Below are 25,220 nucleotides of genomic sequence, written 5' to 3' on the forward strand. Positions count from 1 at the left end.
TTGGGGAGTGAACCAATAGATGGAAGACTTCTCTGTCTCTCCTTCTCTGTAACTCTGTCTTTCAAATAAATAAATAAATCTTTTTTTAAAATTTTTATTTATTTATTTTTGACAGGCAGAGTGGACAGTGAGAGAGAGAGAAAGGTCTTCTTTTGCCGTTGGTTCACCCTCCAATGGCCGCCGCGGCTGGCGCTGCGGCTGGCACACCACGCTGATCTGAAGCCAGGAGCCGGGTGCTTCTCCTGGTCTCCCATGGGGTCCAGGGCCCAAGTACTTGGGCCATCCTCCACTGCACTCCCGGGCCACAGCAGAGAGCTGGCCTGGAAGAGGGGCAACCGGGACAGAATCCGGCGCCCTGACCGGGACTAGAACCCGGCGTGCCGGCGCCGCAAGGCGGAGGATTAGCCTAGTGAGCCGCGGCGCCGGCCAATAAATAAATCTTAAAAAAGAAAAGAAAGACCTTCAGAGCCAGAGCTGGTCAAGCTGTGAGCTGCTGGGGTGGTGCCTCACCGGATGAGGGGACTCGGGGACGGCTGTGCCCCTCTGGCACTGAAACAACCGAGGGGCTGGCGGAGGGGGCAGGCTGGGGAGGAGGAGACTGGAGCCAGTTCAAGCTTGTAGCACAGAACGGGAAACGGGGTCCCTGTGGGCTTCAGGGGGTAAAAACTCTGAACTAGGGAAGGGAAGGGAGGAAAGGGAAAGAGGAAGGGAGTGTGGGAGGGCAGAGGAGAAAGAGAGGGGCCCCCACCTTCCTGGAACTAGCACCCCTCTACAGGGTTGATGTGGGAGGCCAGGAACCCTGGCCGCCTCCCGCCCCCGCCGTGGAGAGCTGCCAGTGCCTTCAGCCCCGGGGAAAGGAAAAGCAGGTTGGGGAGCAGCAGCTGCATTTTCTGCTGAAATTGCTTCTGAAATGACCAGACACTTCACTGGGAAAGTGACGACAATTTGGGCCCTGGGAGCAGGAGATGAGGCAGAGAGCGGGGGCGACGGGCTCGGGTCACCACCTCCCTCTCGGCCAGACAGGATCTTCTCGGCCTGCTTCTGAGAGGTCAGGGATGCAGGGAGCGGTCCTGGGTGCGAGAGGCCAGCCAGAGCCTGAGCGGCCGTGCTCGGGCCACAGAGCCCACAGGACGGGCTCCAGCCCTCACCCCAGAGCACGGGCGTGTGGAAGCCTGGGCTTGCTCTCAGATAGCAAGATTAATCCGCAGGCAGGAAGAGAAGTTAATCAGGTCTCCCCAGCCACAGTGATTACCTGGGGCCGTGAGCTGCCTGCAGATGCAAGGTGCAGGGAGACCCCAGCCTCAAGGCACGGTGAGCTCAGGGGAGGAGGCAGGGAGGAGGCTGGGAAGGAGGGAGAGCCGGCCAGAGCCAGGAACAAAGGCAGCCCCGGGGTGGGCTCTCGCAGAGCTCACTGTGAATGTGTGAGCAGTGTGCTCCCCAAAGGTGGCCTGGATGGTGAGAAGCCGACACAAGACAGTGGTTGTGAGGGCACAGGGATGCAGGGCAATGGAAGAACATAGAAAGCATTACACAAATATCACGGACATAATAGCACAAAATATCACGGATGAGCGTCAGCGCCCACAGACACGGGGACAGTGAGATGGTGAGGGACAGCGAATGAGATAATGACAATGACACAGGGAAAATACACGAGGCTGAGAGAAAGGAATCGAGTCCCAGGGACAGGAGAGTCTGGGTGGGGGACCTTCCCCAGCTACGCCCCCAGAAGACGGCCACAGGCTTCTCAGGCGCATGGAAAGAAAGGGGTACCAGGGAGGCGGGGCGACGCTGCCCGGTGCTCACAGGGTGCTGCAGGTCGTAGAGCTCCTGGGTACGGGGGACCCCACATTCCCCAGCTCCCCCAGCTTACCTGAGCCCCCCAGCCTCCAGCGTCTTTGCAGGCTCACTTCTTCCCTCCAGGGACACACTTAATGAACCAGCCCGGTGGCCACCTGCGACCTAAGCCCCAGGCCCAGCTTCCCCACCCCCACCCCAGCCTCTCCAAACCCCACCCGAGAGCTCAGCCGGTTGAGGAGCCTGGGGAAAATTTCCCTGCTTTTCCACTCTTATTACCTCCAGGAGCGGGAGCCCTGGGAGGGCAAGGGCTGTCGGGGACCCAGCCACTCGGACCCAGCCTTTTGGAAGTCACATGTTTTATTAGTGGGTGAAGGAAGCTGCCTTGGGCAGGGTTCAGGGAAAGAAAGGACCTCCTTTGGGGCTCTTTCATCTCCAAGCCCCACTGCCCATAGAGGGGTTCCACATCAGCCCCCTGGACACAGGGGTCCCTCCCCCGCCAGGGGAGGCGCTGATCCAGGTCCCTGCGGGAGGCGCTCACTGCACAGTCACCTCCAGGCAGTTACCCCCCTTCTTCTTGAAGCTCAGCTTGTTGTTCTCACCATCCCCAGGGCCCTGGGTGACCTTCACAGCCACAGAGCTCTCCTTGAATCTCACTGAGAAGCTGGAGCGGAACAGACAGAGAAGCCAGAGCTAGTGCCCCCGGTCCCACCCCCACTCCCCTTCCCGAGGCAAAGGCACGAGCCCCCAGCCCCGGCTAGCGACTCCCTCCCAGCGGGGGACTAGGAAACCCCTCGGAGCCCGGCCCTGATGAGCGAACACTGCACTCTGCCGGCTCAGGTCTCCCCGGTCACAATGACCAGCAGTCCGGTCACCCCTCGCCCCAGCACGCGGCCTTACTTCTCAGTCACGGTGACTGGGAGCTGGCTCCGCGTGGCATTCAGCACAGCCAGGTACAGTTTTGTCAGCAATTCAATCACGTGGTTGCTGACTAGCAGCAGGTCCCCCTTGGAGCCCACAGGTGACGTCTTAGGAAGAGGGAAGAAGAGCAGGGAAGGGGTTCACTTTGTCCTCGGGAGCAGCCCCCTGGCCCGTCTCCCACCACCTCAAATACCTGGCTCAGATGCAGGCCGAAGAGCCCATCCCTGAGGCTGGTGACTGACACCGCAGCCACGCTGTCCAGCCCTATGACAATTTTGGCCTGGGACTGCTTGGTGTCGGTGAGAATCAAATGCCCCTTGGTCAGGAGGAGAATCCGAGAAGAAGTCTAGGCATGGAACGGGAAGAGTGAGGAAAGGCAGGACCAACCAACCCCAGCCAACCCGCACCGGACCGGGCAAGCGCACTCGGCCCAGCTTGGGCCTTCCAGCCGCCTGCCTGGTGAAGTCGGCTTGAAGGCCTTTACCTTGCCGTTGCCACGATTGACCTTCCTCACGGTCTCTGCCATCAGAATCGGCCCCTCCTCCCGGCCCCTCAGCTTCTGCAGCTTGGGGTTCCCCTGCAGCCCGATGTAGTCGCCGCGGAATGGAATGGGGACGCTGAGGGCACAGGAGCGGGGTGCAATGCAAACCCAACCCTAAACCACCCCCTCCCCAAGAGCCCCCCTCTTCATCCTCCTCCCCGTTCAGCACCGCAGCCTGTGTGTCCAGGGGTTGTGGCATGTGGGCCAGCACTGACAACACCAGCACCACCTGGCCCTGCCCCCCAATAGCCCTGCCGAGTCAGAGACAGAGAAGGCGAGGCCTTGGGGTGTGGACAGCATGCCAGGTGGCTCTGGTGCCAATTCCAGGCTGCCAGCTGCTGCTCGCTGGGGCCGGCTGTGGCGGGCAGGAGGGGGCCTCACCTCTGGGCGTACGAAGCCTTGTTGTCCTTGAACAGCTCGCTGGCACACAGCTTCTCCCGCAGCATCTCCACCTGCTTAGGGGACAGCTGATCCCGGAACTTCTTGCACTGTGAGGATCGGGGACAGGAGCTGGGATCAAGGCAGGGCTCGGGAGAGAGGTGGGAGGGGCAGACTTGGGACACTGGGGGGCGGGGTGGGCAAGCTACTAGGGAGGAGGGCTGCCAGTGGGGGCTGCTGTGGGGAGAGAGGCAGGCAAAGATGAGGCACCACATGGCACCCGGGGCAAGGCCTCGTCCTAGACAGGCACTCACCAAGCGTTTCCTGAATCCAAGAGCAAACAACACTACGCTAAGTGAGGGAAGTCAGACGCAAGGGGACAAATATCCAGTGGTGCCTGCTTGTATGCGGAACCCACAACACACCGGCAAACAGCAGCAGATTACAGGCTGCCAGGAGTCGGGGAGTGGTCATTTAGTGGGTCCTGAGTTTTCGAGTTGGGGTGACGGGGCACATGCGCGCAGGGTGGGGGGTGGAGGCAACTGCCCAGCCTTGTGAATGCACTCAACGTGCTAATTCTGCACGAAGTGGTTAAAATGGTCAACTGTCGGTTAGGTGCGCTTTACCTCGACTTAAAAAAGAGGGGGAAAAGTCGAAGTTGGGGGCGCGAGCGGAAACTCGGAGGGAGAATGGGAGGAACGCGTGAGGGGCGAGGCGCCGCCCGCTCACCTTCCACTGGTGGAAGAGCTGATGCAGCTGCTGGTTGGCCGGCTGGAAGTACCTGTAGGGGGCGGGCGGCCACCAGCTGTCCAGGACCTTGGTGGACGGCAGATTGCGCTTCAGCCCCAGGAGGAATTTCTGTGTCTGGGTTGGGGGCAAGGGGCACCGGGAGAGGTGTGGTGAGAAGAAGCCCCTCCTGGTAGGCAAATGCGCCCCCCCGCGTCCTGCCCCTGCAGGGGAGGGAGGACTCGGGCATTTGGCCTCGCACTTAAGATGCTGCCACTCCATATCAGAGTGCCGGGTTCAACGCCTGCCTCCACAACCCTGGAAAGCAGTGGTGATGGTTCAAGTAATCAGCTTCCTGTCACCCATGTGCGAGACCTAGACTGAGTTTCTGGTTCCCAGCGTTAGCTTTGGTCCAGCCCTGATTTTTGGGGGCATTGGGTAGTGACCCAGCAGATGGGAATATTTCCTCTCTCTCTCTCTCTCCCTCTCTCTCTCTCAGATAAATACATGTTTTACACAGAAAACGTTGGACACCAACGCTTTGGTGTAGCGGGTTAAGCTGCTGCCTAAGACACTGACATCCCATACGAGTGCTCCCTTGAGTTCTGGTTGTTCTGCTTCCAATCCAGCTCCCTGCTAATGGCCTGAGAAAAGCAGCAAGTACTTGGGCTCCTGCTATCCATGTGGGAAACCTGGAAGAAGCTCCTGGCTCCTGGCTTCAGCCTGGCCCAGCCTTGGCTGTTGCAGCTATCTGGGAAGTGAACCAGCGGATAGAAAATCTCTCTCTCTTTCTATCTCTCTGGAACTCTGACTTTCAAATAAATAAATCTTTTAAAAATATATATGGCAAAAAGAGTCAGAAGAGGGCCACAGCAAGAACAGTGAGTGGAGCTGAAGGAAGGCAGGGAGCCACCTCTGGATGACCCTCAGCGGGAAGAGTAGCTTGAGGGTGGCCGGTGTAGCAGGGACAGCAGAGGCGGGGAGAGAAGGATTAGCGGCAGCCTCCCAGAAGGAAAGCTGTTCTCAACTTTTGCTCCTGGAGCTTCCTGTGCTCTCAGCCCACAACGGCCGGCAGCTGGCGGCACCGACCCCACCTCCCCCATGGTCAGTCAGGCCTCACACCTCAGCTTGTCATGCAGCGAACCCAGGACCCAGGGCTTTGCTCCAGGACACCAATCAGGCGGGACTGCTCATCGTGGCCGCTGCCCAGCCCACGCCTTTCCACTCTGTGCCTCAGCCCATGCTGCCCTCCACTCAGCTCTGCCCACCCGGATTCCACCCACCCGAGTCAAGTTCCTCGCACAGGAGCCCAGAGCATGAGTTTTTCCCCCTTCAATGCGTACTGGGGGTCTGCTCTGTGCCTGACACTGGGGGGTGGCAGGGAGCACTGCAGGAGAGGGTGGGCAGAGCTCAGAGCACAAGTGCACATGCACATACAATGTAATGCCAGACCCAGCTATCTGATTCGAAGCAAAGATGCAGGCCCTGAGGCGGGGTTGTATGGTAGAACATTCCAGAAACAAAGAAATCCAGTGTGGCTGGAGTAAATCGAGCAAGAGGGAAGAACAGAGAGTTGATCGGAGCAGATGACAAAGGCCCTTAGGGGCTGAGGTCAGGACCCAGGCTCTCGCTCTAAGCTCAGTGGAGTGCCACTGGAGGGTTTGAGGCAGGTGCATGACCTGATCTAACTTAGGTGTTTTGTTTTTTTTTTTAATTTAATAGAGCTTATTTTTTGAGGCCTTTAAGCTTGCAGAGATGTTGGGAAAAGCAGCACAAGGGGTCTCTGCACATCATGGGCCCCTCATCTAAATGCTGATCATTTCCCGTCTGATGACGTTCGCACTGCAGACAGAGTTCGCGCTTTTCTGCTATGTAGCTGAGTCCTGTGATCTGATTTGCTCTTCTGCTCCTCCTGCATGCTCTCTCACATGTGTGCTCGCTCATGTGTGTGCCCTCTCCAGCACACACATGTATACATGCAGATACATGCTGCATACATGCATGCACATATATGTGAATCTTTGCTAGCGTGCCATGCATGGTAAAGCAGGTGATAGATATCATGACATTTCCCCCTCAAACTTCAGCATGCATCGCTCCAGAACTAGAATACTCTCTCACACAGTCATAACTGTCACCACACCTAAGAAAACCAACCAACGTACGGCAGATACACAGTCCACACACGAGTTTCTCCACCCGTCCTTGAAAAACTTCTGAGTGTGTCCTTTGTAGCTTCATTTTTATTTTTTCTGTTCCGGGACCTGATCAAGTCCATCCACGGCACCTGGCTATTTAGTCTCCTCCACTCTCGAACAACGACCCTCTTTGCATCCCAAAGAGCACCTACTGCCCTGCTTACTTATGACATAGGACTACTGAGGATGATGTCTTGATCTTTGGCATTTCCAAATTCCGGGAGTTTTTATGAAAGCATTTTACTAAGATATTGAGTCTTTAAATTTAATGGAGGGGGCTGGCGCTGTGGTGTAGTGGGTAAAGCTGCCGCCTGCAGTGCCGGCATCCCTTATGGGCGCCTGTTCAAGTCCCGCTGCTGCACTTCTGATCCAGCTTTCGGCTATGGCCTGGGAAAGCAGTAGGAGATGGCCCAAGTCCTTGGGCCCCTGCACCCACGTGGGAGACTGGGAAGAAGTTCCTGGCTCTGGATCAGCACAGCTTCAGCTCTGGCCATTGAGGCCAATTGGGGAGTGAACTAGCGGATGGAAGACCTCTCTCTCTGCCTTCTCTCTCTGTGTAACTCTGACTTTCAAATAAATAAATAAAATCTTTAAATAAATAAATAACTTTAATAGAGGAGTCAGTGCTGTGGCATAGTGAATTAAGCCCCAACCTGGGGTGCAGGCATTCCATATGGGCTGCCCCACTTCTGCTCCAGCTCCCTGCTAATGTGCCTGGGAAGGCAGCGGAAGATGGCCCAAGTGTTTGGGCTCCTGCACCTATATGGGAGAACTGGAGGAAGCTCCTGGATCCTGGCTTTGGATTGGCTCAGCTCCGGCTGTTGGAGCCATCTGGGGAGTAGACCAGCGGATGGAAGACCTCTCCCTCTTTCTCTCTCTCCCTTTCTGTCTGTAACTCTGCCTCGCAAATAAAGAAAATAAATATTTTAAAAAATGTAATAGATACACAATATGTTGCTGTAACTCTGCAGGACCAAGTTCTCTGCTGGGGAGAGGTGGGATCTATGAGATCTGGGCCAGGGGAGACTCCCTGGCCTTGGTCTGGTTTAATTCAACAAACTTTCCTGAGTGTCTCCCACAGTCTAGTCAGCACAGAGCCTCTGAGGGTTTTCTTATCTTCATGGTGTTTTTTTTTTTCTAGAACTATGCAGAACTTTCTAGAACTGTGCATACCATCTGCCCAGGTTGGTGGGCTGCCCAGGCCTCTGATAGGCAGGCAGTAGTTAAAAGCTCCAGAGTCAAACAGTTTGAACCCCAGCTCTACCACTTACCAGCTGTGGGGAGACCCTGGCCTGAGCCTTCGTGTCTCGCTTACAAAATGGGAAAGAAGTGAGTGGATCTCAAAGGACAGGAGCAAGGGCTGGAGCTCCAGCGTGCAAAGAGCTTGGCACACAGTGAGTGTTCAGAAGATGACGAGCACCAGCCTCAGTCACGGTCAAGGCCATGGCAAACCATGGACTAGTGAGAAACCCTGGGAGAGTCCAGGCCCAGCACACCCTGCATGCTTCGGAGGGGGTGTGGTTTACTAACCCCTGGGTCTAAACCCAGCAGCCCAGGCACTGACACTCAGCAGCTGCCTGGTCAGATCCCGGTGGGATGGAAAGCAGAAAACAGGCCAGGCTGGAGATAAGAGTAAGATCGGATCACAGGTCTCGGGTGTGCGGCAAGAGGCACGTACTCTGGGGAGGCCGAGACTCACTGCCTGAGCAAGAGCAGACCAGGCTGGGGTGGGGGGCCTGCGAGATGGCACTCCCCCAGGGAGGGGAGGAGGGGGACGAGACAGATGCTCAGGGAAGCAAAGCAAGGAAGAGCTGGAAGGCTCAGGCCTCCTGTCCCTGCCTGCAGCAGCCGAGGGATCCAGCCTCTCTGTCGACACAGGGAGTGCATCCCCTGCTGCAGAGGCATAGGCAGCACAGCCCCAACAGCTGCCACCAGGCTGGCCCGCGGAGGCCAGCCTCTGTCCAGGATCTCCCCCTCTGGCCTTCTCCAGGGTTCCCCTGGGCGCGCTGCTCCCTCCCTGGCTCCCTGTGACACTTCTCAGGAGCACCACTGCTGTCTGGGCCACGGCCCTCCTCCACCTCTGCTTTTCTCCCGCACGACGCTGCCCTCGGGGTGACTGCCCTCGGGGTCCTGGCACCTGCCTGCCCCTCCTGCCCCGGGGTGGGCCCCCAGGATTAAGAGAGCTCCCTCCCAATCTAGATCTATTCTCCGGCTTGTCCAGTCCACCTTCCTGGGGGGTAGGAGATATGATTCCTATGCCCTCACCTCAACCCTAAAGAGGACCTTGGGAGGAGGAGCTGGTGAACCCTCTGAGTGTTATGGTGAGACCGCCAAGCCTCTCCTAGTGTTGTCAAACACCCAGCCCAGTCCTCCCTGAGCCTCTTCGCCTGTGGACCCTTTGCAGCCTCAAGGCTGCCTACAGCGTTCCCTCAAGCCAAAATGGAGTCTGCCTGTGCCCTGGGCCATGCCCTGCGAGACCCCACTGCTCTTTTCCTCGGCCTTAGGTACATGCAGACTGTGGGAGCTTGGAGGCGCTGCTTCTCAACCCCACATCTGCCGCTCGCACCCCTGTCCCTCCCCACTCCCACCCCAACACCCACCACTCACCATGCTCCTGTAGATGAAATTGGCCAAGGTGAGGCTGGCCCCTGATCGGAAATATTTTCGATAATTCTTGCGGGCCTGGCAGGGACATGCAAGAGAGGAGGCCAAGTGAAGACAGACAGACTCCAGGAAGGGTTCTGCTGTTTGCTCAACCACACCGAGAACAGGGCTGAGACCGTGGCAGTGAGGAGGGTGCTTGAAGCAGAAGGCACAGCTCGATACACCCAGACCTGCACGCAGACCCCTCTCCCCACAGGCAGCACCACCCCCTGCAGCCCCCAGGCACAGGTCACCCCACACGGGGATGGGCTGGGTAGGAGCGGCACTTCCGCCCCAGCAGCTGGCACAACCCTGGAGGGCCCACGTGTGGGGAGGAAGCCCCTCTCCCCTTCCCCATTACCTTCCACCCCCTCACAAAAGCCTGGATCAGCAACGTCGATGCCTTTAACTTCTCATAGCGCTTCTTTTGCTGTAGGAAACGCAGAGCTGTCAGGAGGCCCCCCACATCCCGCCTTCCCACCCACCCGGCACTCTAGGGGGTCACTGTACCATGTTGCCCCGAAACCAAGAGGAGATGATTATCTGACTCTTGCGCATGAGCTGGTAGTGGGTGCGGCAGCGCCAGCCCCGGTACGTCTTCTGTATGAGCGTGGCCAGCTGCTGCAGGCGCAGGCGCCGCTGCTCTTCCAGGTAGAAAAGCTGCAGGAAGGGGCAGGGCAGCACTGGACTCGGAACAGGGCACAAGCTCGCTCGCTCTCTCGCTCTCTCTCACTCGCTCTCTCACTCTCTCTCACTCGCTCTCTCTCCTCCTGTCCCAGGCAGCGTCTTGCTCCATCTTTGCTTTCGCCCTCTCGGGTCATTCATCCACCCACCCCTTTCCTGAGCGTCTCCTGAGCTCTACCTCTGTGGCGCCACTGCACTGGGTGCTGGGAAGTGAGCCAGGAGCAGCCCACCACTCCAGCCTCAGGCAGGGTTGCGGCAGGAGGGTTCTGGCGGAGGCCACACGGCACACCTCGCCCCTGGGCAGCAGCGGCGTGGGGCCTGGGGAGCCAAGCACTAGGCTCTCAGGGAGACAGGCTTTGCAGCAAGGAGCCACCCTGGTCTCCCGCCCCATGCCTGGCTGTGGGCGCCTCTTCCCCTCCAGCCTCCTTCTCAGTGGACTCCTGACTCCCACACCCTCCAACTCACGGTCTTGGGGCTTCTGATGAAGATCTTGGTCTTCCCATAGGCCAGCTCCTGGGGCGACAGGTTCAGCTCCCCCAGCACCTTCTCAACTCCTTCCCTGCAGGGGGAAAGCCACAGGGAGCTCTCAGCAAAGTGTCCTCTCCCACCTTCCCCAGCCCCTTCTAGCCCCTGAGAAGGGATCCTTCAACGCTTCCTCCCAGACGTTCCATCCACCAAGGCTTGGCAGATGCACATGGCGCCTGCGGGTCTCCACACTGCCCTCCCCCATCCACTGGGCCTTACCGGGCTCCTCCATTCCAGTGAGGCCAGGTGCTCTGGCTCAGCAGTCGGTACCTTTCCAGGAAGTGTGCATACACCTGGCGGTGGGCGTAGCCTGCCCGCCGCACCCGCACGTTCTCCATCAGGCCGAGGTACCGAGCCTGGGTGGCCACCAGCTCTGAGGAGAACCGCCCTCGCTGCTGGTGCTCATTGGGCTTTATGCACCTGTGCGAGAGGCAGGACACAGGCTTCAGGAGCTGACACCACCGCCAGTGGGGCTCACCCCGGTTTCTGCACACATCGCCCCAGATTCACTCACTACTGCGTGGTCCCCACCAAATCTGATATTCTTCCCACTGCAGGAGTCTCAGCTCCTTATCTGGCTTTGTGTTTTCTAATTTTGTTGGAAAGGCAGAGAGAGACCAAGAGAGATGAGCTTCCTCTTACTGGTTCACTCCCCAGATGCCTGCAACAGCAAGGACTGGACCAGGCTGAAGCCAGGAGCTTAGAACTCAATCCAGTCTCCCATGTGGAAGGGAGGGACCCAAGTACTTGAGCCATTACTGCTGCCTCCCAAGGTGCACAAGGGCAGGAAGCTGGAATTGGGAGTGAAGCCAAGACTCGAACCCAGGCCCTCTGATACAGGAAGCAGGCATCCCAAGCGGTGGCCTAACCACTGTGCCAAATCCCCACACCTTTTTGTTGGTTTTCAGAGCAAAAGGCCTGAAAATGAGATTACCACCCCCACCCCGCCATGGATGCATCCCATAGCACATGGGACTCCGCACAGACAGACCATCAGGCATATAGCGTGTTCCCTGTGTGCCCGGCTTGTCACCTGATGTAGTTGGGGTTCTTGGAATACAGGTTCTTCATGAGTATGGCCACGGAGCTCTTGAACTGGGCCCCAGCAGTTGGGGGGCGTTTCAGAGACGCTTGCTTGGGGTCACCCTCGGGAAACAAGGACCGCAGGAGGGGGTGCCGTGCCTTCCACATGGTCTGGGACAGGTCTCGGAAGAGTAGGTCATTGTTCTTGTCAATGAAGCTATTTACATTGTATGTCACCTGTGAAGGAGCAGCTGTTGGCGTGGAGACCCCATGGAGACCCCCACAGCCTGCTCCTACCACTTGCCCCTCCCAGTCTCATTAGAAAGCATTCCTGGCTCCTGCCTCCCTCGGTCCCTCCCCCGCTGGCTGTGGCCGGTGCCAGGCGCCCCGGCCCCCCCCCCGCAGCCCTGCCACCCTTGCTCTCACCTTCCCCGCATAGTGGCAGATGCGGAAGCAGCCGAGGCCCATGCTGCGGTCATACTGGTGCTGGGCATTCTGGGTGACTTTGCTCTCGTAGTGACTGTGGTTGCAGAAGAGCTGGTTCAGCTTCGCTAGGAAGGTGGAGTCGCTGACCACCCCGGGCCGCAGGCACTCCTCGTCCAGCATGGCCAGGATGCCGCGCTGATTCTGGACCAGGGAACAAGACCGGCTCAACCCGACCTGATCCTCCGAGATATCCGTGTTCTCACAGCCGCTCGTCTGCCTCCTCTCGTCCTTTGCCCTCTACCATCCTTACCAAGCACAGGGCTGGGGGTGGGGGTGGGACGAGAGGCAGCGGGTGAATGTGCAGGCCGTATGGGAGAGAAAGGAACTCACATGCTCAATGAGGTTGCAGATGATGCCATTGTCGAAGTAGTCCACCTTCACCCACGGGATGCCCTGGCGGTGGAGAGGGGGCACATACAGATGACAGGGAGCAGGTCCGAGACAAAGACCTCACTAGCCCTGGCTTTTCGCTCACCACCCCCATCCCCAAGGAGCCTTCAGAAAGTTCCATTGTTCAGAGGGGTCCTTGGTATGGTTTTTCTGTATGGCCCCATCCCTCCAAGATTGGTGGAGAATTTGTGGAGTGGGTAGAGAGATACTCAGGAGAAGCCAGAGCGGCTGAGAGCAGGTGCAACAACACAGAGAGCCCTGGAGGTGGTGCAGAGCAGAGAGGGAGGCAGCATATGTTGGGTAGTTACGTGAGAGTGGAGAAGGATCCACTACTCCGGCAAGACACTACAAAATCAGAGCAGGAATGAGAGTTCAGCACCAAACAGCAGAGCGGATGTGACGCGTCTTCACAGAGCTGCAGCAGCAACTCTCAAAGCTGAGTGTGTTGGGGCCAGTGCTATGGCGCAGTGGGTTAAAGCCCTGGCCTGAAGCACCAGCATCCCATATGGATGCCAGTTCTAGTTCCGGCTGCTCTTCTACCAATCGAGCTCTCTGCCATGGCCTGGGAAAGCAGAAGAAGATGGCCCAAGTCCTTGGGCTCCTGTACCTATGTGGGAGACCTGGAAGAAGATCCTGCCTCTTGGCCTTGGATCGGCTCAGCTCCGGCCGTTGCGGCCATCTGGGAAATGAACCAGCGGATGGAAGACCTCTCTCTCTCTGTCTCTACCTCTTTCTGTAACTCTGTCTTTCAAATAAATAAAATAAATCTAAAAAAAAAAAAAAAAAAGCTGGGTGTGCGACCCAGTGAACAGGAAGGCTAGTGAAAGCACAGTTGGGTTCCCCACCCCTCAGCTTTCTGCCTCAGCAGGGTCAGAAAGATGTTGCATTTCCAGCATCTTCCCAGCTGCTGCTACCGCTGCTGCTGCTGGCCCAGGACCACACTTTAAGAGCCACTGACAGAGGCTGGCATTGTGGTGAGGCGGCCAGCATCCTGTATGAGCACCGGTTCCAGTCCCAGCTGATCCACTTTTTTTTTTTTTTTTTTTTTTTTTTTTTTATATTTTTGACAGGCAGAGTGGACAGAGAGAGAGACAGAGAGAGAAAGGTCTTCCTTTGCTGTTGGTTCACCCTCCAATGGCCGCCACTGCAGCCGGCGCACCGCGCTGATCCGATGGCAGGAGCCAGGATCCAGGTGCTTTTCCTGGTCTCCCATGGGGTGCAGGGCCCAAGCACCTGGGCCATCCTCCACTGCACTCCCTGGCCACAGCAGAGAGCTGGCCTGGAAGAGGAGCAACCGGGACAGAATCCGGCGCCCCGACCGGGACTAGAACCCGGTGTGCCGGCGCCGCAAGGTGGAGGATTAGCCTATTGAGCCACGGCGCCGGCCCTGATCCACTTTCAATCCAGCTCCTGCTACTGCGCCTGGGAAAGCAGCAGAGGATGGATCAAGTGCTTGGGCCCCTGCACCCACACAAGAGACCATTGGCCATGTGCGGAGTAAACCAGTGGGTGGAAGTGTCTCTCTCCTTCCCCTTATCCCTCGCTCTGTAATTCTTCCTTTTAAAAAATAAAATCTTAAAAAAAAAGAGCTGCTTATGGTCGTGACCATTCACATTCTTTCAGAAGCAAGCAGGGGGCAAAAGCAGATGACTGCAAAACCACCGTTCTCTCCTTACTTTCTGGGCCCTGGGCCTGCAGGCCGGACAGCACCTAACCCCGCCCAGGGCCAGACTCCCCCGCCTGAGGCCATGCCCAGGTGTGGCCGTGGGCCACAGGCCTTTTTGCCCTCCTCCCTCACGGGTCTTCAGAGAAAGAAGAATGAAATTAAATAAAGGAGCTTCCCACTTCCTCCTGAAAATACCTTGCCCAACCAATTAAAGGAACTATGGTGCCCTAAGAAACCTACGGAGCTGTGAAGGATTCTTTACAGAACCGGCTCCTGTGAAGTGATGAAAACAAGGTGCAGAACAGAGTATACTTATTGCCATTGGTATACACTCTGCGCAAGGAGCCTCGTCTGGGATACCTCCAGGTGGGGACAGGAACCGGTGAGAGGGAGCCCTTTTTTCAGACCCATCTTTTTAACCTCTTTGATCAATCAAATGATTAAAATAAAAATTTGTAAGAGCTAGCATCATAGATTAAGCTGCTGCCTGCAACACCTACATCCCATGTCGGAGTGCTGGTTTGATTCCAGGTCACTCGGCTTCCCACCCAGCTCCCTGCTAATGCGCCTGGGAAAGCAGCAGAAGATGGCCCAAGTGCTTGGGTCCCTGCACCCACATGGGTGACCTGGATGGAGTTCTGGGCTCCTGGCTTCAGAGTGGCCCAGCCCTAGGTGTTGTGGACTTTTGGGGAGGGAACCAGCAAATGGAAGACTTCTCTTTATCTCTGTCTCTCCCTTTCTCTATCACTATACCTTTCAAAAATAAATAAATAAATCTTTAAAAAATGCAGAACAACTCCGAAAACCTTTTCCTAGACTCATGAGCATGTTGCTTCCAGTCCTGCCACAGCAGATGACCTTGCACTCACGAGGGGCCAGCCCTGGCAGAGGTGTGACGAGTGAGACCCACAGTTGGGCGGCTTTTGCAACACGTAGCCGCAGTCAGCAGGACAGCACGCAGACATTCAGAGCCGTGGGGCCCTTCTGGTGCGGAAGCCACCAGACCACCACACCAGGGGATCCAAGCATCAGTGGAGCCCGGAGGAGATGGAGGACTCCAGGATGCTGGAGCAGGGCCAGAAGAGGGAGGCGGTAGGGTGCCAAGCCCAGGAAGTGCCTCACCGTCTGCTGTGGCCCAAGCACAGCTGTCACTTCACTCCTCAGGACTCTGCACACGCCCCTGCCTGGCCTCGCCCAGGGGCTGGGGGGTGTGGAGAGCAGAAGACAGGGGCCCCTTAGGAAAGCTGGCTGTGCAGCTGTGCGAGGGAACCTTCTGTCCCTTGCATGCCGGGGGGGCGGGGGGGGGGACGATTTCGAGGCAGCTGTGATCCAGGGCAAAGCCAAGTCTGGCACGAGCCCAGTGTCATTTAAGGGAGGAGAGGTGGGGGAAGGCTTCGCTTACCTCTCTCTTATATTCCTCCTGCTCCTCTTTCAGGGTCATCTCTATGAACACCTGCTGTAGCTTCTCATTGCAGTAGTTGATCACAAACTGCTCAAAGCTATTATCCTGAGGGAGGGTACACAAGTTAGAGAGCGTGAGCGGCTCAGCCCAGGGCCACGCCACCCTCTCACGCCTCTACCTCTGACCCCAGGGAAGCAGGTGGCTGGGGTGCGCCGGGGCCCTCTCACCTCTAGTATCTCAAAGCCGTAGATATCCAGCACCCCCATGACCTTCTTCCTCTCCCCGGAGCCCACCTGAAGAGGAGGAAAAGGTAAGGCGGCGGCCAGGACCCCTCGGCACGTCGGGCCTGGCCCTTCCCGGGTGAGTGTTGTTGGGGCGGGGGTAAACAGAACGGCAGTGAGCTGGGCCAAGCTGCAAAGGGACGGCGATCTCATCCTCCTTCCACTCCCAGACGCTGGAGGATGAGCAACGAGGGAGGAAAGGAAAATGCAGACTCCAGCACGGCCTCCCGCCGTAGGAGGTGAGGAGGACTAAATCCTCTCTGGACGGATGTCTGGCGCAGTGGTTAAGAGGCCGCTTGGGATGCCTGTGTCCCATAGCAGAGTGCCTGGGCTTGAGTTCTGGCTCTGCTTCCCAGCCAGCTTCTAGCGAATGTACACCCTGGGAGGCAGCAGACGATGGCTCAAGTACGTAGGCCTGGGGCCAGCACTGTGGCATAGAGGGTAAAAGCTGCCACTTTCAGTGCCGGCATCCCATGTGAGCACTGGTTTGGGTCCCGGCTGCTCTGCTTCTGATCCAGCTCTCTGCTATTGCCTGGGAAAGCAGTGGAGGACAGCTTAGGTCCTTGGGCCCCTGCACCCACGTGGGAGACCCGGAGGAGGCTCCTGGCTCCTGGCTTCAGATCGGCGCAGCTCTGGCTGTTGCGGCCTTTTGGGGAGTGAACCAGTGAATGGAGGACCTCTCTCTGACTCTCCTTCTCTCTCTGTATAACTATTTCAAGCAAATAAATGGATCTTAAAAAAAAAAAAAAAAAAAGTACTTAGGCCTGTGCCACCCACTTGGGAGACCCGGATGGAGTTCCTAACTCATGATTTCAGCTTGGCCCAACCCAGTTATTGAAGACATTTGAGGACTGAACCAAATAGGAGATCTCCCCCTGCCCCAACCCCGTTCTCTCTCTTACAAATAAATACAATTTTTAAAAATTTAAAATCCTCTGAGGATAATAACCATCCCTTATACTTTTTAAAAAGATTTTATTTACTTATTTAAATAGCAGAATGACAAAGACAGGGAGGGACAGACAAATAGAGAAAGAGGGAGAAAGACCTTCTATGTACTGGTTTACTCCCTAAATGGCTCAAGAGCCAGGTCTAGGCCAGGTCAAAGTCAGAGTCAAGAACTTCACCCTGGTCTCCCACATGGGTGGCAGGGGCCCAAGCAATTTGGCTGTCATGTTCTGTTGCTTCCCCAGGCTCATCAGCAAGAAGCAGAGCAGCCAGAACTTGAATCAGCTTCACAGGCAGCAGCTGAGCCCACTGCGTCCGCCACAACATAGGCCCTTCTACCATCTTTTATATTTGTAGAACATTGTATGCCAAAAAAAATCCAGGGGCCAGCACTGTGGGGAAGTGGGTTAAGCTGCTATTTGTAGCACTGGCATCCCATATGGGTACCAGTTTGAATCCTAGCTGCTCCATTTCCAATCCAGCTCCCTGCTAACGCACCTGGGAAGGCAGCAGAAGATGGCCCAAGTGCTTGGGCCCCTGTACACATGTGGGAGACCCAAGTGAAGCTCCTGGCTCCTGGCTTCAGCCATTGCAGCCATTTGGGGAATGAACCAGCAGATGGAAGACCTCTCTCTCTGTCTTCCCTCTCTCTGTAACTCTACCTTTCAAAGAAATAAAATCTTAAAAAAAAAAAAAAAATTCCAACTCCTTCTTTAGTTGAGCCATATCTTAACCTTATAAGATACACGTATTCTCATTTTACAGATGCAAGGATTTACAGACGCAAATGAGGGCTCAGCATCTCGCCAGGCCTACACTGACGTCCTGCTGCCCTCCAATATAGCTTCTACATGATGGCACTTTCCCAACCGTAATCATTGATCACAACTTGTGGAACAGAATTCGCATATGATGCACAACTTGGTGACGTTTTAGTACATTCAAAAAATTGTACAGCTCTCACCACCACCTAATTCCAGGGCATTTTCATTGCCAAAAGAGAAATCCTGTACCCATCAGTAGCCACTCCCATCCTCCGTGCCCCCAGCCCCCATCTGCTAATGTTTCATCTCTAGGGATTCGCCTGTGTGGGGCATTTCATAGAAATGGAATCATAAACCAATCTCCTGGGACTGGCTCGTTCACAACGATGTTGTCCAGGTTGTCCAGGAATGCAGTGTGTACCAGTACTGCATTCGTTTTCACGGCCAGGTAACGTCCTGCTGTACGGACGCATAAACTGTGTTTGGTTTATCTGTGCGTCAGCCAACATGCATTTAGGTTGTCACTACTTCCGGGCTCTCATGAACAGTGCCTTGATGAGCACTCACGTACAGCTTTTTGTTAAGGGCATCTGTTTTCAGTCCTCTCAGATGTGTGTCTAGGAGCAGAACTGCTGGATCGCACAGTAACCACATACATAATTTTATCCAGTCCTCATTAAATGCCGGGGAGCAGGTGGGCACCTGCGTGGATGTTTCTGGATCAGGGAAGTGAGGTTCAGGGTCTTTGTGAAACCAAAAGGCCACAGGGCTGGCGAGTGGGATCCACAGCACCTGACTCAGACCCCGTGGTGTCTGCATCACGCTGCACTGGTGGAAGGGACGTGGCGCCCACCTCTGCGTCCTGCTCACCGCTGTCATCTCAGAGCCCAGGGCTGGAGCCCAGGGCAGGGCACGCTGAGAGAAGAGGACGGTTGCTCACCTTGATGCTCTCGTTGATGCGGTTCACGATCCAATTGAAGAGGCGGCTGTAGATGTTCTTAGCAAGAGCGTCGCGCGCATACTGAGCCTGCAGGGCGGGCCCAGAGGTTAGTGGCGCAGCCAGGTGACGGGCTCCCGAGCAGCCCCTCCAGGAGGGCCCCTTACCTGGGTGACATTCAGGGCTGTGGTAACCTTTTCTCTGCTGGTTTCCATGGTCCTGGAGCACAGAGCTCTCTCCAGCGCCGCTGAATCCAGACTCACCATCTCCCCAATCTCCCGGACACCTGCGGTAGGGAGGCAATGCCGCGTGGCCCGGGAGGGTCTTGCTCTCAGGGAGGAAGGAGACTTCCGGGGAGCCTGGGGTCCCCCCCCAGGACGTGGCCCTAGAGTAAGTACTGGGGGAGTGGGGGCAGGCGGGAGAGGGGTCTGGGCACTTTGCGAGCATTCACTACTTTAATGCCACAATCTCCTGAAATAGCTGTGACTGTCCCCACTTGGCAGAACGATCAACTGAGACTCCGAAGCGTCCCAGAGCTTGGTCTATCAAACTTCAGTGTTTGGTTCCGATATCCTCGTCAGGAGCTCTCAGTGAGTCTGTTCGGGAAGGGCTCAAGACGGGGCTGAAGCCACGACACTGGAGATGGCGGCAGGCCGGGGGTCCCAGCAGGGGAATCAGGGCCGGGGTGCTGCAAACCTCTCCCATCACGGATGCCGCTGGCTGGAATCCCGTTGGCCTGGAACTCGTCTGTCAGCTCCACGTTCCCCAGCTTCAGCACCAGAGCCGTCACTTCGAGCACCTGTCGGATCTCCTCCTCCGAGAACCCGATCACCGTCATTGCACTCTTGGGAAGAAATCAGAAATCAGCGGCAGAACTGGTGGTGCCCGCCCAGGGCCTCCAGCCTCAAAGCCAGGCCTAAGGGCACCCACCCGCACAGCACTGAAGTTGGAGGCGTCGTCCATGCCCCCTACTCTGGATGCTTCCTGGTTCAGATAGGTGTAGCCACTCGTGTCCCGCTGCAGCTTCAGGGCCTCTGCGAGGGCCGGCGAGGGGGAGCAGCGTCAGTAGCTGGCTCCCCAGAGCCCTCCAGCTTTGACCCCGCGCAGCCCTTGTCCTTGGTGGGCGCTATCATGTATTCACAGGGGTCAGTTTTGGCTGGGGTTTCTTCTCCTGCCTCTTTTATTTGGGGACCATTAATTCCTGGGGTGCCAGACTAAGGTTTTAAAAAGTAATTAGGGTCTGGGAGTTCATACTTGAGTTTTCTGCCCCCACCAACTATCATGAAAGTAAAGCCTCATTCCTCCCTTCTTCCTGACCGCAGGGTTCTACACAACCCAAACAAGGGAGCGGAACCCCCCTCCCCAGCCCTCAGGGTCTCTGGGAGGAGGAGGGAAAGAAACAGGAACAGAGGTCCCCCACACACCCAGCCTCCACGCCGCACCCTCGGCCTGGGCTGCACTGTCCGTTACTTGCTCACTGATCACCAGCACAGTGCTCGCTAGCTCTCTCTCTCTTTCTCATACAATTTTTAAATGTAGGAAATCGGGTGAGGCACACGTAGACCCAGGACAGCTTCAACTGGAGCTCGCAGAAAGCTCTTAAGCACTCACAACATGCTGCCCGCTTCCCTGCTTGACTCTCAATAAAGCCCCGCAAGCTGGGAGAGGAAGACTGGCAGATGGGGCTGTGTGTTCCAGGTCGGAAGCAAGCAGGGGGAAGGAGGACCCCCGGCCAGGCAGAGGGACGCGAGCCGTGAAGAGGCAGGAAGCTGGAGCCCGGCAATAATTCCCCAGACAAGGAGCAGCACCCAGGGCCCAGGGGGATTTGTTCCAACAGTGGGCAGGTGACGCGGTTCAGGGTGGAGAATGCAGGCGAGAAGGGGAAAGGGACACAGAGATGGTGGTCCAGGGACGCTTCGCCAGGGGGCCGGGGGCACGCACATACCCAGCAGCTGCGCGTCTGCTCCGGCCAGGAGCTGATAGAAGATGTGGAAGTTCCTCTCGCCTTGGAGCTGCCTCACCACTCGCGACTTCTCCAGCAGGTCTGGTGGAAATCAGAGTGTAAGCTTGTGAGGGCGCGACGCCACCGCGGGCCGGGCAGGAGGGAGAGAGGTGGTGAGCCGGGTGGCCCAGGCACGTACAGTTGGTGATGACACCGCCCATTGGGGAGCCCTTGAAGTCAAACTCAATGTCCATGTATTTTCCCTGCAGAGAGAGACGGGACGAAACCTCAGCTCGCCTTCCTCCCACCACTGCGGCCATCGGGAGGGCTTTGCACTGCCTTCCTCCCTCTCCAGCCCCACGTGCTCGCCTCCCCAGCGGACGCCCCTCACTCACAAACCGCGAGGAGTTGTTGTTGCGAATTGTCTTGGCGTTGCCAAAAGCTGCGGAGAGGAGGAGGGGCAGTGAGGGGGTGAGGGGAGAAGGGGAGTCCAGGAAAGGAGAGCAGGGGTCTGGGGGCTCTGGGGCGGGCGCAGACTCCTCACCCTCCAGCACTGGGTTCGACTGCAGCAGCTGCTCCTTTACAGAGTTCACCTGCTCCCCTTTCCCGCAGACAGCCGCCACATAGGACATCACCAGCTTGCTGGCCTCTGTGTGTGGGGAAACCCTCCGGTGAATCCCCGCCCCCACCCCACCCAGTGAGACAAACAGGGGACTTCGGGGCTTGGGGGAGAGGTGGGTCAGGGCTAGGCCTGGCAGGGAAAGAGAGGAGGTGGTTCCGGAGGTGACCCCAGGGTGCCTCCCTCCTGCCAGGCGCCTCACCAGTCTTCCCAGCTCCACTCTCGCCCGTGATGAGAATACACTGGTCTCGGTCCCGGTCCCTCAGAGACTGGTAGGCCACATTTGCCAGTGCGTAGCTTTGGGGGAGCAAGTGAATAGGGACCAGTGTGGCGCCAGCCTAGGACCCTGGCCTTCCCTCAATCCCCACCCACAGGGCTCATTCACCCGCCCCAAGTGGGCCAAACAAGGCAAGAGGTGACAGGCCTAGGGAGGGGCCACTGAGAACCCCCTTCAGGGGCAGGGACAGAAGAGATTAGGAGGCTCCCTGTCTCCCAGCGGGGCCCCAGCAGCCTCCCCTGGCCCCTCAGCTCACATGTGGGGCTTCAGCTCATAGAAGGTGTAGTCCTGGTACTTGGCAATGAACTCCGGGCCGTAGATGGGCAGCTGCTGGTAAGGATTCACTGAGATCACTACGTTCCCGATGTAGGTCTGGAGCCAGGAAGGAGGAAGAGGGAATGAGGCGGGGGTGGGGGTGGGGGTCCGGGACCCCTTGGGGCACACGCACAGTGGGGTACCCATGCTGCACTCACATAAATCTCCTTGTGCTCATAGCGAAGCTGAAGGTTCCTGAGCAGGGACTCTTCCTCCAGTGGTTCCAGGAGGACGAGGTCCTCCACCCCCACGGAACCTTCCAGCAGAGGCATGGCCCAAGGGGCTGCAGACCCTATGAGCAATGGGGGAGGAGGGTGGCGCTGTGTGCTGGTGTCTGCTCCATGCCAGGGGGCCAGTGACTGCCTGAGGGGCAGCACTCAGGAGGATGGGAGAGAGCTCTCCCTGCGCTGGCCTTGGGGAGTCCCCGGCCTGGTCTGTGCTTGCAAGCTTTGCTGAAACTCTGTGAGGCCGGCAGTGGAATCCTCGGCTCCCTGGGTGGGTTTGGTGGGAGTGGGGTGGGGCTGGGGCAGCACCACCTGCCTCTGCCCACTAAGGAAGGCACCTGGGGAGCAGAGTAAGTGCTGGGGAGGAAGGCATAAGCCAAGCTTTGTGCTACAGCCAGGTAGGGGAAGCGCTCTCGCCTTGCACCAAGGGCCTGGCCAGTGCCAACTCTCTGCTCCCAGTGCTCATTCCCAAGCCCCTGCCTCTCACAGGCCCCTGACCATCACCCAACCCGTCCAGGCCTATGTCAGACGTTCTCCCACTATCTCTCCTCCCCTGTCATTGTCACAGGGAGCTGCATGTTTAAGTTGGGGAGTGGATGAGGCAACAAACAGGGAGGCACAGGAGCCCTCCAAGAAAGACAGAAAATGAGAGAGAAGGGAGCACTGTGGCGTAGTGGGTTAAGCTGCCACCTGCAGTGCTGGCATCCCATAGGGCACCATTCAAGTCCCAGCTGCTCCACCTCCGATCCAGCTCTCTGCTATGGCCTGGGAAAGCAGTTTGGGCCCCTGCACTTGCGTGGGAGACTGGGAGGAAGCTCCTGGCTCCTGACTTCAGATCGGCCCAGCTCTGGCCGTTGCAGCCATTTGTGGGGGGGAGGGATGTGAGCCAGAAGATGGAAGACCTCTCTCTCTCACTCACTCCAGCACCACCCCTCCCCAGCCTGTAACTCTGCCTTTCAAATTAATTAATTTTAAAAATAAAGGAAATGAAAGCAGGACTGGACTGTCTTCCCAGGGTGGGCAGGAGTGCTGTGTCCCTGTTTCCCCGACTCCAGCTTTTATCCGCGTTCCCTTGTGCTTTGCATAGACTTTGTCCCAGACACACCCAGGCTTTTACCAGCAATGGGAGTGGGCCTGGCGGTACAGGGAGGGTCCCCACGCAGAAGGCACATGGCAGGTGCTTCCTCCCAGAGGAAGCCCAGCCCTCTGCAGTCTTCCCTGCGGGACAGAGCAGGCAGGGAGGCCAGGTGCAGGGCAGAATCATTAGTACAATGGTCAACGCCACTCCCAGCCAGGAACAGACACATCCTCCTACACCTCTGACCTGGGTGGGGCGGGCATGAAGCTGGAGTGAGAAGTGAGCAGGAGTCTCCTTCCTCCTGCTTTCCCCAGGTCCCAGTCACTTCCTAGAAGCACACAACTAAGGAAGCAATGAGAATAGCGACAGCAGCAGCCTCTCAAGTCACGCAGCATTTACCAAGGGCCAGCAGGGCTCTAGACACTGTGCACCTATGGGTTCATCTGATGCTCATGATATCCCCATAAAGGAGGCACTGTTAGTCTCTCGTATTTCCCAGATGAAAAGAGAAAAGACTAAGACATTAGGAAACTGGGCAAGGAAGAGCGAGAAGCAGAAGGTGGGCTGGAGGAGGTTCTTCTTTGGGTTTGGAGTTGAGGGAAGTGGGAATGTGGCTGCATAGGGGTAGGGAAGGAGAAAAGGAGCCCCATACGGGCACCCTAAGGTGTGAGAGAGGAAGAGACAGGTCAAGACGAGACTCACCCAGTGCTGGACCTAGGCTGTAACTTCAGTTTCCCCTGGAGACCCAGTGTGGCAGGAAGGGAGCATTGGCGTTCCAGGCCCCCAGGTGGAGAGGTGGCCGAGTTAGCAGGAGCTGTCCATGGTGTCGAGCTGGCTTTCCTCTTGCTGGTGTCCACTCCTCTGACCTTCTTCTGTGCTGCCTCCTCCAGCCCAGGCCCCTGTGCTGGCCACAGCAGGAGAGCAGAGGCCGAGAGGCTGCTCAGCTCAGCACAAAGTCCGAAGCTGTTTCTGCTGAGGGTGTGGCTCACTTAACCCTTCACAGGCCTCTGCCCCAGAGGGAGATGCAGGAACAGTGAACCTGGCCAGCCTTGCTGTTTGCAAATGCGAGCAGGAGGAATGGGATTTGTAGCCAGGGACAAGATTTTCCCCCAAGGAGTCAGGGATTTTTTTTTTTTTTTTTTAGGAGGAAGACAGGTGGGGAGGTCTTTCTTAGCCACAAAACCCACCGTTCTCCCTTCAAGCCTACCCTGCCCATCTTCCTGGGAGTCAGAGGCATTCATGAGATTACTTGGGGAACTAAGCAGACAAAAATCTCCAAGTCCTTTCCACTCCCCTTCTCCCTCTGAACCAAACCCCATAAAGACCGGAAGATGAACATGCTTGGTAGGAACACCTCACATTGGCGTGGCGGTCCCGGGTTCTCAGGACGCCCACCTGAACCATCTCACCAGAGAGTGCCACCCTGCCAGAGGGGCGGTGCACACGCACCACAGAAAGAAAGTGAGAGCGAACGGCAGACTGTGGACCTGTGTGACAGGTCCACAGCGCCACAGCTAGTCCATGGCACAACCAGAGCACAGTGCAGCTTCCTGACCCTGAGCCTGACATGGGTTGCAGCCCCAGTGCTGGGGTTTCTAATTTTAAGCCTTCAGCACGAAGCTACTGAATAGACCCTGAGATGCTATTTCCTGGACATTAGCCCAGCAGGAACAGGCTCCCTCTGATAGTTAAAGAGCTCCTTATAAAGTCATATTTTTCCAGACTACCCCTCATCCACCCAGGAAAATCCCTAAGCAGCAGGCCCCCGCTGCCCATCATCCTCTATAGCAGGCATGCACAGGGAGCAAATGAGGTGATTACAGACGCTTAACTGAAACTGGAGGCTTGAGTCTCCTCTGCTAGCCACGGCTGCTTGGTCCAAGGTCCAAACTCTATTGCTCTCACAGAAGCACTCTGCATAAGCCGGGCCCATCAGCAGTTCCATTATCAACCCACCCTTACGTAATTTATTGATCTGCTCTATTTGAAGGAGGGGAAAGAAGGCAAAGCAAGAGAGAAAGAGAAAGCTAAGTTGAAGTGACATCAAAACACAGTCCCGTGTATAGGTGGGGCACTGCTACAGTGTCAGAAGCAGAAGTAACCGAAGTTCCACGGTTTTCCCATGCGAGAAACACTCAGTGAGAAACCCACTTCCCCAGGGCCATGCCACTGTGCCACTGCAATCCTAGCAGAGCTCTTGTGCTCTCTGGCCAGGAATCTACAGGCACAAGAGGCTTACCTGTGTGTCCATTCACTCACTAACCTGAGTGCCTACCATGTGCTACTCTCATGGGAAGTGACTATAAAAAAAAAAAAAAAAAAGAGAGAGAGAGAGAGAGAGAGAGATGGCAGGGACAGTATCATAGCTACTCCACTTCTGATCCACTTTCCTGCTAATGCACCTGGGAAGGTAACAGAAGATGACCCAATACTTGGGCCCCAGCCACCCAAGGAT

General features: G+C 56.9%; 1 protein-coding gene across 1 annotated transcript; it reads right to left on the reverse strand.

The window, feature by feature from the left end:
* Positions 1-2,139: 2,139 nt before the first annotated feature.
* Positions 2,140-23,700, reverse strand: MYO1A (myosin IA). The gene is made up of 28 exons (XM_070051460.2): positions 23,468-23,700; positions 21,622-21,755; positions 21,405-21,520; positions 21,074-21,168; positions 20,797-20,901; positions 20,648-20,694; positions 20,452-20,515; positions 20,256-20,354; positions 19,241-19,344; positions 19,007-19,154; positions 18,478-18,596; positions 18,314-18,400; positions 15,608-15,673; positions 15,381-15,485; positions 12,253-12,315; positions 11,863-12,063; positions 11,447-11,673; positions 10,633-10,833; positions 10,354-10,447; positions 9,715-9,864; positions 9,566-9,634; positions 9,169-9,243; positions 4,367-4,501; positions 3,641-3,747; positions 3,203-3,335; positions 2,912-3,064; positions 2,698-2,825; positions 2,140-2,461 (listed from the first exon to the last, which is right to left on the reverse strand). The coding sequence occupies exons 2-28, from the start codon at positions 21,733-21,735 to the stop codon at positions 2,335-2,337; spliced, it is 3,132 nt and encodes a 1,043-aa protein (XP_069907561.1). The 5' UTR covers positions 21,736-21,755; positions 23,468-23,700; the 3' UTR covers positions 2,140-2,334.
* Positions 23,701-25,220: the final 1,520 nt, after the last annotated feature.

Source organism: Oryctolagus cuniculus, chromosome 11 (assembly GCF_051225735.1).
Source record: "Oryctolagus cuniculus isolate XC-2025 breed Fujian yellow rabbit chromosome 11, ASM5122573v1, whole genome shotgun sequence".
Lineage (NCBI taxonomy): Eukaryota > Metazoa > Chordata > Mammalia > Lagomorpha > Leporidae > Oryctolagus > Oryctolagus cuniculus.